The sequence below is a fragment of the Sapajus apella genome, unplaced genomic scaffold (assembly GCF_009761245.1).
Source record: "Sapajus apella isolate SASKATOON/1434 unplaced genomic scaffold, GSC_monkey_1.0 scaffold16, whole genome shotgun sequence".
NCBI lineage: Eukaryota > Metazoa > Chordata > Mammalia > Primates > Cebidae > Sapajus > Sapajus apella.
Window position 1 is genome coordinate 4406651 of NW_022436956.1, and position 14356 is coordinate 4421006.

Below are 14356 nucleotides of genomic sequence, written 5' to 3' on the forward strand. Positions count from 1 at the left end.
CTACCCACAGTCAGTGCTCCCAAAGTTCCTATTCTGGGGAGATTCTGGAGTTTCCACTGTGGTGTGCCTACATCCTTCATATCAGGATAGATGGCCTTCTACTGGGAAAGGTTTTACAATTCAGCCTGTAGAGAGGAAATTGGAAATGCTTTTGGGTAGCTCTTCTACACCAAGGTGATGGTGCTAATGATCGGCATTTTTTCTTCTCGACACCCCCCTCAGTATGTTTTCTCTTTGTTTATCTTGGGCATCTGCTTCTCATATGTATTCTTTATTCTCCTCAAGGCTGGTCTTTTCCAGCTTCCTCTAGCCATTTTCACAGCATAATTTGAAGTCCTACCATGTCTGCTGATTTAAATAAATCCCTGATAATTTTCTTCCAAATCATGGCTGAGTACACTCTAAATCTGTTATCTGTAATATTTGTAGAAATTTGGAGGTCAGCCCCTCCTGCGAGCACATAATTACTTATCACTTCTGCCTCCTCCAACTCTTCCCTTCCCATCCTCCTTTCCTGTGGTGGGGGTTCTATGTGCAGAGCAGGGCAAGGAGATCTCCCTGTGAGGTAAAGTCCCCATGAACAATAGGGGCTCTGGTTGTCACGACAACCACTAAATTACTGCCTTCTCCCCTCTTTTGTGTCTTGCCTTTCTTCCTGGTGCTTCAACACTAAGGGTTTTGCTCCCTCTTTCTGCCCTTTCCCCTCCAGGGACTCAATTTTCTTCTGAATGGGTGGCCATTTTAATTACCTTCCCCCTCCTCACCCCACCTCTCTGCCCTTGCCCTTGCTGCTGAGAAAGGCAGGGTCAGGATAACTACCTGGGGACTGAGAATGAGCCAGCCATGCTGTTCACACGGGGACAAGGAAAGAAGAGACATTTTAGACCCTGTAGTCTCTGCAGTGAAAGTTTTATTGTTTAGTATATAGAGGTCTGGTTTTAGGGAGGATTCAGAAATAAAGTTTTCATATTACCTCAAACCCCCTGGGGCCTCTCCCCAATTTTCTTAACCACTCAGTACCAAATGCTGCTTTACTGGTTCAGTATTTACTTCTCTAAGCGTGCCAGGAGAGTAAGCTTTACAGTGAGAAAACTGAGGCAGAAAACGCAAAGCTCCTCCCAATCCTGCATCATTAGTTCTCTGGACCTGGTTGAATTTTTAAGGAGGTTCTGAAGGAGTCTTTTTCTCTTTTACATGTGTAAACACACTAGCACTTTTAGAAATGCTTATTTTTTATTTTTCATCTTGATAACTTTGTGAAGAAGGCGAAGCAAGAGTTAGCCCATTTTATAATGAAGGAAGCTGGAGCTCAGAGTTTGTTCAACTTGTATGTGGGTTAGCCGGGCTCAGACCTGTCTGTAGCTTTTTAGTGTTATTTTTAAAGTCTATCAGTACTGATTTTTTCAGAGCTGGATTATAGTATATCAGTCGAAACACAGTATGGATCCAAAACAAGTTGACTTGAAAGTCTTCAGAGGCACACTAGATTTGTGTGTAAAAAACTTACAGATTGTTTGGGCACAGTGGCTCCTGCCTGTAATCCCAGCACTTTGGGAGGCCAAGACGGGTGGATCATTTGAGGTCAGGAGTTCGAGACCAGCCTGGCCAACATGGTGAAACCCTGTCTCTACTAAAAATACAAAAAAATTAGCCAGACATGATGGCGCATGACCTTAGTCTCAGCAACTTGGGAGGTTGAGGCAAGAGAATCACTTAAACCCGGGAGGCGGAGGTTTCAGTGAGCTGAGGTCCCACTACTGCACTCCAGCCTGGGTGACAGAGCAACACTCTGTCTCAAAAAAGAAAAAAGAAAACTTGCAGATTGAAATCCTAAACATGTCACAATACTCAAATATAGAAGAAATTTTTAGAGATTTCCCTTTGCAATCAGTCTTATTTATCCTAAGAATACAGAGTCCCCAAGTATCTTTTTTTTTCATTCTGCATTCATTAGAAAAGGTAACCTCACCTTTGCTTTTGGTCTTTCCTCCCCCATTCTGCTTCCTTCCTTCTTCTTTTCTTCTTACTAGTTTCAAATAATGAATGGGAATCAATTCAATGCTGCTCCATCCATCAGAGGCACTTCCCAAAATACAAGTGTGACTCATGGTCCTCCCAACCCCCCTTTGTTTTTGTTTGACTTTCAATCTCTTCTGCCCTCTGGGCCTATTTGCCAGGAAAACTGACCAAACGTAGGCTGCTGGCAGCTGTCTCTCTCCTCCAGGATTTATAGTGTGAGATAAGGAGCATGGCTGACCCATTCCCTTGCCTTCCAGCTATCTTCCCTTTAGAGAAATGTGTAGCCAGATGTGAATGCCCATTTCATGGATTATTCTTAGTTGTAGATCCGCTGTCTTATTACCTGGCATACCCCTTACAACATCAGCTCTGTCACTGGTGTATTGGCCCACAGTTTTATTATTAGCCTAAACAAAAGATTATTAGGAAAGTAAATCTGCCAGATGTATATATAAACACATATGGAATGCCAAATACAAAGGATGTTTATATTGTTCGTGATTTTTAAAAATCTGTCATTGTCTTCCTCCATAAGCCTGAATAATTAAGAGCTCAGTGTTTTTGCTGTTTTAAATATTGGGACGTATGCTTTCTGCAGTGCCTATTTTGAACTGTGTGCCGTGCTTTAAGACCAGTGTTGGTCCCATATACAGCATGAATTTCCTTATTAGCCAATATTTATTGATTGCCTTCTCTGTGGTAGGTACTATGTTAGGTGATCAAAATACTTAAAAAAAAAGGCCCAAAACCCCTACCATAGAGAGTTTAATATCCAGTTGGAGGCGCAAACTTATAAATAGGAGTTGTCGTATAAAATCAGTGCTTTGAAAAATACTCTATATGTGATTCAGAGAAGGTATTTATGAATTATGAGAGGCCCAGGGAAGGCTTATAGGAGATGACATCAGAGATGAGATTTAAAGAATGAAGGGAGTTGCCAGGAGACAGTGAGAGAGAGAGCGCATTCGAGGCAGAGCGGTAAAATAATATCGTGTATTTGTGGTACTCAAAGAAGTTGAGTATAATTGATTAGGAATATATGATATGCAAGAATAAGGCTGATGATAACACTGAAGAGTTTAATGGGAGTCTGTTCATTCAGAGTCCTGTGAGTCATTCCAGGAACAAAACATTTGTCACTCATTTGATTGGAAACAATTTACAAAACATAAACAGATGATGACATAAGCAAATTTGCAATTGAGAAAAATCATTCAAATAGTGCTGTGGAGGATTAATTGAAGGGGCCAAAGTTAGAACCAGGAAGACAAATTAGGAAGGGGTATCATTGATAGAGATAAAAGGTGATGAGGCATTCAACTAAGATCATTGCAATAGAGATGGTAAAGGGGTAATAGATTCATGAGATACAGAGGAGGTAGGATCACCTATATTTAGTGACTGTTTACATGATTACGTGGTATTGGGTTAGGGTTGAGGAAAGGAGAAATCAAGAATGACTCACACATAATTTTCAACTTGCAGATGGAGAAGCGTAACTAAAAGGATGGGATAATATCTTTCTGAACATCATATTGGGTTGTGGTTAAAATTCTGTTGCTTACTAAATTAACAGATTATTATCTGCTCTGATTTTTATAAAAATAAATGATGACACTTGAAGAAGCCTATACTGTATCTCTAGTAATTTTGAGATGTTTTTAAATAGAAAACTTAAGGCCTAGATCATATTTTCGACTTTTTTTCTATCTGTAAGTTTCTTAGAAGAAAAAGGAAAACATTAAATCATAGCTAACTGTGTAGCTGGTACCAAGGCAAGGTTTTTGAATTTTCTGTGCCGTGACATATGATTATTCACATGGTGAACTTCTGACTAGACAGAGTACAACTCGAAAATTGTAGAAAGAATGGCAGCAGACCATCAACCCAGTGAAGAGTAAGACCTTGACCAAAATAATCAGATAAAGTTTAAACTGGATATCGTGAAAAACAGCTGCCACAGAAAGGAAAGCAGAAATGAAAGGTACTGGAATTCACAGAGCATGACAGAATGAGGTAAAAACTGCTTTACATGCTGTAATAACAAATTAACTTAAATTTTTAACACCAGAAGGTATCACTGAAAGTTGCAAGAGGATTGATTCATTTAGTAAAACCTGGATTGTTTATTTGTGAATAACACTGGTAAATGCTAAGGGAAATGTCAAAATAAATTACATAAGATTTCTGCCTTCAAAACCTTACAGTCTTTTTTTTTTTTTTTTTTTTGGCATTTACAAGAAGCTCAATCAATGCTTTGAGTAAAGGAATGAACAAATTAAACACTTATTTCTAATGAGGAAGAAAAAGAGTCAGCTTCAAATGTAAATGAAACCAGGGTAGTTAACTGAGATCAGATTCCAGAAGAACATTTTTAAAAATAGAAAGAGGGCACATATACTGAATAATACAAAAAAAGCAGTAATAGAACTAATAAGATGAGGTTGTAGGTAAGTTTTAAGGGGAAAGACTTATGTGAAAAACACATACATCACATGTTACTAACAAGAAAAAATATATAAAGGTAATCGTTTGGGACAGACGCTAGAGTATTAACTGATCACATGGTAAAAGCGTTTATTCATTCACTTAGCAATGAATGAATAGGTCTATTATTTGCGAGGCTGTTTTCTATTTTCTTCGTCAAGGAAAATGGCCTACCAAGAAGAATTAAACAGAAATAATTAAAGTAGAATTGACAACCAAAATAGGAATGAAAATAATAATAACACTAGAGCAATTTAACCTATTTTAAAGGCTTGTACATTTAAACCTGTACATGGCCTAGATGAATTATATCCCATGAAACTTAACAAATTTATATTTAACATTAAGGTCATTAAGAAACATATGGGTTAGAGATGCACAAATATCTTGCCATTTTAAAAAACGGTTAAAGGTCCTTGACCCCAACATTTGCTTCTGGAAATTTCTGAAGCAGATGATGAAATAGATGTTCGTGAACATTTGGGAAGGGAAATGGGGAACCCTAGAAACCATTAGGGCTTCAGTAGGACTGTGCCCTACCTGATTAATGTGCAGTTGTAGTTACATTGTATATGGATTTCAGCAAGCTTTGCCGTAATATCCATATGGACAGAATGGAATGTGCTTCCTGCACTATAGTACTTTTAAGTAACTTATGGCTAGTCAAGTATCTTTAGCCCAAGAGTAAATAACATCATAAACTGATGCCACCCTGGAGGGAAATTTCTAGTGACAGAGCATTGCTCTTGATCTTACCCTGATCAGTTTTTTCATCAGAAAATTAGCAAGTAATTCTAATCTTAGAGGAGTAATTAATACTCTAGATGATGAAATTAAGATTCAAAAACACTTAGAAAACTTAGAATGGTAATCTAAAGCCAACAAGATGGAATTTGGTAGCAATAAATATTATAAACTATAATTTAGATTTTTTTTAATTGCATAAATACAGAAGTGCAAGTCTATACTTAACAGAGGGGCACACAATTTTTGTTTTAATATACGTATGTGGACTTGGGGTTTTAGTTGACTGAAAACTCAATATGAGTCAGTGCTTTTGATGTGTGTGCCAAAAAGCTAACACAGTCTTAGGCTATATAAGAAGTATAGCGTCTAAATCAAGAAAGGCATTAATACCCTGTATTCTTCACTGGTCAGATCACATCTCAGAGCTGTTTGGTTCTGGGCACTTCATTTTGAAAGAAAAACAAAGCAGCACACCCAGAGGATGGAGCCAGGATGAGAAGTGGTTCATTTCTCTCCTTCATTCATCAGATATTTATTGCATGTCTTTGAGGTTGGCAAAATCAAGTATGTATATAGCTTATAGAAAAGACATAAGGGAAAAATAATAGCTGAATTTTAAAATGCAAGCTGTTGTCTTTTGGAAGAGATTTACCTAATAACTGGCAACTCCAGAGACTAGAACTAGAACCAATGACTAGAATTTATTAACACAAGGAGGCAGATTTGGGTTGCCAAGGTTTAAGAAACATCTTCAACAAAATTAAATTATGCTTTGAAGGAATTAAGCCACTTCCCTGAGGTCACATTGCTAATTCGGTAGCAGAACTAAGATAAAAGCCCAAGTTTCTGGACTCACAGGGCACAAGCCGTGCCTATGCCATTATGTTACAGAAGAGAGCTCTGCTTTGGGAGACTAGATAAGATCACCTCCAAGTTTCCTTCTAACTCTCAAGTTTATGTTCTTATAAGCCACTTACTGTAAAGTATTTTTTTTTTTTTTTTTTTTGGTGCTCAGTGTTTTCATATATAGAGTTAACAAGATTGGAAAAGATAACCACTAAGGTTATCTTATGATTTTTTGAAGTTCCTTCCTTAAGAATCCTTCCATTTTTTAATACATATTAATTTTATATCTGTGATGTGTACATTAGTAATCAAAAACAAAAACTGTTTGTGGCTAGATATAAACATACGGAACTCAGATTCTTACATCATGGTATTTAGGACAGTGTCAAGTCTTCCCTTGAAGTACGTGATTCAAAGATGTGGATCCATGATTTAAAACATGAAAGCAAAAATCACAGAAGAAGAAATTGTGCAAACTCCGAGCCATTTTAGATTTCACAGTAGTCATTGGGAGAAAGAAGCAGTAGTTTCTTGCCCTCAGAGTTCATTTCCTCCTCATTCTTCTCCAGCACCGGGCAGGAAAGGATGGAGACCTAGATACACAGTCAGAGGGCAGCAATGTTGAACTTTCTCAGACACAGCTGAGTAACTTGGGTCTGGATAGTTATAGGACAGAAACCCAGAGCTGAGAGCTGACAGAGGGAGCTGTCTATAAACATAAGAAACGGCCATGGCAGGAAGACAGAGGCCTGGGAACAGCATCAGAGAGAAAAGAAGTGTAACTTTTATCAGGTGTGAAATTGGCCAAAACAGTTTGTTTAATGGAGAATGTCCTGAATCTACACCATCACCTCCAAGACCTCCTTTCTCTCCCACCCTATGGATTGTCTGCTACTGATTGGATGAGCCAATACTCATGTGCTAGGACTGGCGGTACAGAACACAGTGTTCATGGTTTAGGCCCCTGCAAACATTTTACAGGGTGCTTGGGTGGGTGGAGATGGGGAGCATTTCCAGGAAGCTAAAAATGTGGCTTGGGCTTCTACTCCTGATTCTTGACACTATATGAGTGTTTTTCAAATTTTTTTTTAAACTTCAACCTACAGTAAAAAATGCACTGTATATTGCAGCCCACTGTGAACACGCTCATAGGCATGAGCACATACATACATATGCGTGCACGCATATCTGATATACACATATGTATGTACATACATATGAAACAAGTGTCTCCAAACAGATGCATTTTCACGTTATCACAAACAACAAAGCAGATTATATGATCTGTAATATAATGATGGCCAGCCCACAGTTTAAAATACATTGTGCTACAACCACCAGGTTTAAAATGACTATGAAAGTAGCCTGATACAATTGTATCCAAAAGTCCCTAAGTCTAAGGCAGTGATTCTCAACTGGAGCAATTTTGTCCTCAGGGGACACGTGGCAGGTTCTGGAGACATGTTTGGTTGGCACAACTAGCACCTAGTTTGAGGGGAGAAGGGCAGGGATGTTGTGGAATATTTTATAATGCACAGGAAAGCCCCTATGACAAAGATTTCACAGTCCAAAATATTGGTAGTACCAAGGTTGAAAACCCTGCTCTAAGGTTAATAAAAGAAATCAGTACTTCTAACTTATTGAAGGTGTATTTAGAATGATAGAAGCTTTAACTTGATCTTCCTTTACTGTCTCTTTGCCTTTGAACTGTATTTGGTGTCTTAAGATGAAGTTGAAGCATGATTGCCCTTGGATTGTCTATAGACATAAATAGCCAATGGACAAATAGGCTGGAAGGAATGGCCCTATTATTTTCTTTTATTTAGATTGCACCAGGCATTTTTGTTTAGAATATTGTCATGGCTCTTCTGAATATCTTTTGTTTTATGATTTTAGTATCTTATTCCCTTTCTCCTCTTCATTAAGCCATGCTGATTTAAGACCATTTCTCACTCAGCCATAGCTGCTGCCTTAGAAAAGAAGTGAAGGGGATTTGGCTAATTGGATTAGACATGGTCTCTAAAGCCTTCTCCTCTTACTCGTGAGATTTGATTCCGCTGTTTTCATGGGAAATGACCTTCTGCTAACCTTGAAGTGCCATCCTAAGCCCTAGTATTAAACTGTCTCCTTTTTAGTCATTGCTTCATTCCTCTATCTGCAGCTATTTCAGACCAGGTTCCCTTGAACATGGAGTAGATGAGCAGTCCCCGCATAGTGACAAGCCCTGATCTCCACATCCTCTCTTCTCCCGTCTGGCAAAGTGAGGTTCTGGAGTGTCTTGGAGTCAAAATGTTGTGGGGTGGGTTTCTTGGTATTTTATTGGCTATTTCTAGCCCGTCTAGTAAGACTCTGAATCATTCAGAGATGGCTTGACAGAAGAGACCTTGTTTGGGTTGTCTTTTTTTTTTTTTTTTTCTTCTCTTCTTTGGGATGAAGGCAGGATAATAGAAAGAGATATCTCTAAATGAAATATCAGACGTGGAATAGTGGTGGAAAATAAAACCAGTGCTATCTAAGGCTATTCTCCACCATATTTATTTTAGCATATTTACCTCATCCATCTTGTATTACATAAACAATAGCATTTGTATTTAGTACATGATTCATTATAAGTGATTTCTAATGAATAGTGAGAGGAACATGTGTATGTTTTGACCATGAAGTTTTAGATTTCTATCAGCCTAATAGTAAGTGGTACCAGCAAATTCCAGAAACTGACGCTGGAAAAGCTCCTGTGATATATTGGACTTCAGGCACATAAATTCGATTCCTTCCACTTAAAGAGAGCTCTAGAGAGATACACAACTCTTTTTAACCTTCCCACTCTTATGTTAAGAATAGAAAGATGCAGTGTAGAATAGTGAGATGAAGAGAGTTAATGGAGAGAGGTCGAGCAGTCTGTGCCTTTTAACAATCCTATACCTAATCTCTTTGTCTTCCATGCTCTAGCCAGTTCCCAAATAAACCAAGCATGATTAAGAAAGTTAATAAAGTTAGATAAAGAAATGATGGTGTGTATGGAACTTCACCTTAGAGAAGGATGATAGAACCCAAGGAAGGGAAGGTAGGGATGGAAGGGAGAGGAGAGATCTTTGGATGAAGAGACCTCCACCTTCTTCATTGCTGTCAAGAACCTGTGGTGGTTGGTTCCATCCAGGTGTTAGGCAAGGCAGAGTATACCAAATTTCTGAATATAGCCATTTACAACTTAAGAAAGGCATTGTGGCTGATAACCAAGTATGTCTTAGAAATTGAATGACAGCATACACATTTTAGAGATTGTATTGTGTGAGGGGCAGTGGCAGTAGTGGTGGTGATTTTCTTGGCTTGGGCTTTGTCATGTTTTTCTGCCTGATTAGCGTACTCATAATTTTTAATAAGACACCATCACTCAGAAGTTCTGTGAACAGGAAGGATTTGTCTTCTACACAGGCCGCCTGGGGCTAGGAAGTAAGACCATGCTGAGCCCAAAGGACTAGGATAAAGCCTCTGCTGACAGGGAGAAGAGTGGGCAGAATGTGGGCAAGAAGAGAATCCAGGAAACAGAGCAAATGTTTAAACATTGTGTGGTGCAAGTGTGTGGTTTGTGTCTTCAGAGTGTGGAGAAGAATAAGGAAAGCTGAAACTGTGCAGCTCCCAGGTACTAGAAGCCGCTTTCCAAACTCCGTCCCTCCTTCTAGGTATGAAGGGAATTTATTTCTGCCAGGTTGTAGAAGTCCTGTTTCTTACATTCCTGGGCCTGACTTCTTCCAGGGCCTTTTGTTGGCCAGTTCTGTGCCTCATGTGTACAGACCTTGACAGTGTCTTTGTCTCATCAGCAGCTGATACTTACCTGAAGGTGTCAGTTTGTCAGTGAGTTGTGCTTTTTAGCTCCCACAAATTTGACTCATAGACTCATCCTCATCATCAGGTGCTTATTTTTACTTTTTCATGCTTTTATTTCTCTCCCTAACATTTCCATTTAGAGTTAGAGTTTGAAAAGTTGCTTTATAGATTCATATAAGTTTACAAATTTATATTTTGCCACATGCTAAATTCATTTTGCACCCAACATATGTGCATGACACACTCACCATGCAAGAGAATAAGGAGGACATTCTTGTCATAATGCAATGAGAGGTCCTGTCCCCATCAGATAAATGAATGTTCATTGAAAAGAATCAAACTCTTGCTTTGTAAGACATGCCCAGAAGATGGCTGAGGTACCCAGATTTGCCGGCATGTAACATGTTTAGTCTAAGTAGGATTGTATGGCTGAATATTTTAGTTTGCAAGACTTTGCTCCTCTCTGAGACACATAGATGAGACCCTAAGACACATCATGCGCCTCAGCAAAAATTGCAGAAGTATACATGGTTTGAGGTGAACAAAGGAGACCTTGGATCAGTTAATCCCCTGCAGAGAAGCCGATCAGGTCATTGCAGCCACCTCCCTCTGGTGACCCTCTTATATAAACAGGAACAGGAATTCTTGCTGCTGGATCCCTTTCATCAGGCATCTTAGGCTCACTGAATGAAAAGCCCTATAAAAAGAAGATGCAGTCCTAATAATAACAAATACGATCGTGATGGCTATTTTGGACAAGAACAGCTTTGTGCCACTCTTGATCTCCATCGATGGCTATCATTCTTGCCCTGCTGTTACCTTACACACTTCCTATTCTTAGAATCATTTGTGAGCCTTGGGCTTGGGGGATTGCAGCCCCCATGGCTGGAATGCCCAGCTTGAGTGGAATGCAGACTGTCTGGCAGAGTGGAGGTTAAATAAAGTTTGCCTTGGCAGCCCCCTCTGCTCCTGGATGGGTGACAAGTGACTCGAGTATAGGAGCGATGGCATGAGCTGCCATGTGGTGTAGCACCAAACAGAGTCTTCCATGCATGAATAGAAGTGGTTGATTGTCCATCCATGACCAACACAGCTATGCCAATCTGGAATGAGGTGGATGAAGGGGAGACCTCAACAGCCTTGAGCCTCGGCTTATAGCACATCACTTTGAAAAAAGTGCAGGAACAAAAAAAGAGTAATGTTGAACCGCCTTTTAGGTTTCCAGCTGAATTCCAGATTTGCCACATACTAAAATTCATTTTGCACCCAACACATGTGCGTGAGACACTAAATCACCATGCAAGAGAGCAAGGAGGACATTTTTGTCATAATGCAATGTGAGGTCCTTTGGAAGGTATACCAAAGCATATCTTCTCCCTCAGAGTAATTGACTCATTTTTGAAAGTAAGACAAAGGGAAATTTTTTCATTGAAATAAGAACAGTTATCAGTCAACCATTTCTTGAGCACCAAGTACTGTGGGAAACTTTTTTAAAGTACAAGATACAGCACTCTTACAGCTTATAATTTAGTTGAAGAGGTAAAGCTGTAAACACCTTTAAAAAGTTTCATATTCCAAAGTAAAATATTGGCTGAAGAACTACCTGCCAAAGGAGGTCTATGGAGAAGGAGAGCATTTCTAGCTGTGATGGTCAAAGATTTCATGGAGGAGACGGGGTTGAAACAGGTCTTGCCAGAAGGGCAGACTCGAGACTTGCTCTTCAGGCAAGGTGAGAAGAGGGCCTTGTTAGTCAGAGAACTGTTATGAACAAAGGGCAGATGTAGGAAATCCCCAAGACAATCATGAGGACTTGAAGACTTAGAGGATATGGCTGGGAAGGTAGAGGAGGAAATCGTGAAAAGATCGCCAAAGGCTTAGCTGTGAAGGCTGTGTGTGCATGTTACCAAGAAGGTTATAATGCTTCCCGCCCAAGGAGAGCTAGAAAGGTGTAGGTGCAGCCTTGCTCAGAGACCGAGGCCCTTTTAGTGTTCTCTTCTGTAAAACCGCTTGTACAGTATGTGGCACATAGTGAACACGCAGTCAATAACACGATTCTTATTGCTACTCATCTTCAAATTCTGTTACCGCAAGTTGTTGAATTGGCTTGGTTTCCATTGTAAGAGTCAGTGGTTACGTTGTCCTTTTCTGCTTGCTGATGTAGTTTATGGTATCTATTTGGGCTGCTGTAACAAAATACCATAAACCGAATGGCTTATAGACAACAGAAATGTATTTCTCACAGTTCTAAAGGCCAGGAGGCTCTAGATCAAGGCACCAGCAGGATTGGTCTCTGGTGAGGGCCCTTTTCCTTGTTCATAGACAGCTGTCTTCTTTCTGTGTCCTCATGTGGCAAAAGGGGCAAGAAGTCTCTCTCAGGTTTGTTTTATAAGGGTATTTACCTTTTGCCCCCATGACCTAATCGCCTCCCCAAACGTCCCACCTCCCAATACCATCACCTTGAGGATTAGGATTTTGACATATGAATCTACAGTCAGCCCCCTGCCTTGCTATGTCCTTTCCTTCAGCTTTTTCTAAGCTTCCGTCTCTCTTCTACCACAGGTGGCTAGAGGTGCAGGTGGCTAATTTAACAAGTCCACAGCGCTGGGTGCAGTACCTTCGGCTTCTTCAGGAGTCCATCTGGCCCGGTGGAGTTTTGCCTAAGTTTCCACGGCCTGTAAGGACCCAGGAGCAGAAACAGGCTGCTGAGAAACAGGCTTTGCAGAGCCTGATGGGAGTCCTCCCAGGTAACTGGACCAATGAGATCAGCTATACCAGTCACAGTTCCCTTCCATTCTGCTCCGCCACCATTACCCCTGTACCTTTTTCTTGTTTGTAAAAGGGCCCCGAATGTGGCTAGATTCAAATATCTGTCGACCCATCATTTCTCAGGCTAATAGGAAAACAAACAGGGCTACAATTCTTTTATCCCTCGCTCAACTGATGCCAAGGGAATGCAAAGGAACTCTATGGCTACACCCTACATCTAGGTGACAATCCTGCAGGTAATTAGGGTAAAAACTTTTGGGCAGGTTTGGGGAAGCTCTGCCTGCAGGGACAGGTCTCAGAGCCATATCCAGGAGACGAAGACTTCAGATTCTCTGCCAATTCATAGCATTTTGGGACCAAGGAAGAAAATCACATGTCCCACAGAAGCTCCAACTAAATAAATTGCAGCCATTGAGTATGGCACATGGCCTTTAGCAATAAGCAAAAACAAAACCTGAGAAGGTTGTTTTTCCTTGCATTGTGTTTTTAGAGGGCCAGGAAGGCAGTTTGTTGCCTATGACTGTGATAACCAGGAAACAGTTATGAACTTAGCTCTGGACAATTTTATTTACTCTTATCGTTATAACTCTGTGTTCACCAACCTAAACTGTTAAATTGGAAGGAGTACCTGCATTTTAGTGGCAGGTTATAATGGGTGTTGAAGCCCGTTCTTATTTAGATACCTAACTTAAGAAACATATTTTTCTCCTGTTTTTCCTATTTTGTGAGGATTTTAGTTTGGCTGTGTGGTTTAGATGTATACCCTAAATACCTAATTTATGTAAAAATGGCAGAGATCCTGGGGAGAGACTGTCCTTACCTTCAGTGGTAACACACAAATTCTATCTGGTCTTTTCCTCCTCAGATCTTGTAGTAGAAATTCTTGGGGCGAGCAAATGCCAGCTGAGCTGGGGTCTAGTCTTGGAGTCACTGCAACAACCCCTCATCAACAGGTAGGTGGAAAAACATGATTCCAACATCAGCATAGCCAAAGCTGTCTCTGGTCTCAGAGGTATCCAAGGTTTCTGAGTGAAAAGCCCACATTCCGAAGAATAGGACTGTAGTCTTTACTTGCTCTGGGCCCCAACTACAGATTTTGATGTCCAGATCCACAAACTAAGTAAAATCCACACCATCAGGCTTCTGAGCAGGTCGTCACATGCTAGGAAGTCACTCTTGGACCAACCACCATTGGTGTTTGGAAGAACTGTATGCAGTCCCCCACATGAGCTGCTGAAAATGCCCTCTTATTGTGCAGGCCTGTTCAGTGTACTTGCTCAGTGCTCTTTCCAACATCTGCCAGCCCCTGTGAATGCTCTGAGAGTGCACCCTGGCCTGTGTATCACAGACTATGTAAGATATTCAATGTAAGCCTGTGGGCTCAGAGCAAAGCTGGGATTCATGTCACACCAGGAGTTGTCTTTGCTTCCTATGAGGTAGACAAGATAGTAAGATTGGAATCTCATAAAGGGACCAGAAATGCTGGGTGAAGAGTCCTAGAATAATCCAGAAGAGGTAGATTCCACCCCTTGGACTGTTACTCTTCTGGAAGTATTGAGTCATCTTAAACTCAAACCCTATCCCAAAGTAGACTATATTTGTTAACTTCCTCAAGGATCCTGGCTTTACCTCACTGCCTGCAAGGCAGCCTATAAATTTAAGGTAA

General features: G+C 40.4%; 1 protein-coding gene across 11 annotated transcripts in view; it reads left to right on the forward strand.

Annotated features, from left to right (window-relative positions):
• The window catches only part of SNX19 (sorting nexin 19), a 68032-nt gene that overhangs the window by 22407 nt on the left and 31269 nt on the right, over positions 1-14356 (forward strand). For 3 of the 11 annotated variants that reach the window (XM_032284943.1, XM_032284945.1, XM_032284944.1), the window contains exons 9-10: positions 12484-12668; positions 13556-13643. The exons of 4 other annotated variants lie outside the window; for them this stretch is intronic. In XM_032284943.1, coding sequence (XP_032140834.1) covers positions 12484-12668; positions 13556-13643 — 273 coding nt within the window. Of the gene's footprint in view, positions 1-10; positions 175-3857; positions 4004-5664; positions 5809-12483; positions 12669-13555; positions 13644-14356 lie in introns of those variants that run through there. 4 more of the 11 variants (XR_004270787.1, XM_032284952.1, XM_032284951.1 and 1 more) reach the window with 4 other exon arrangements.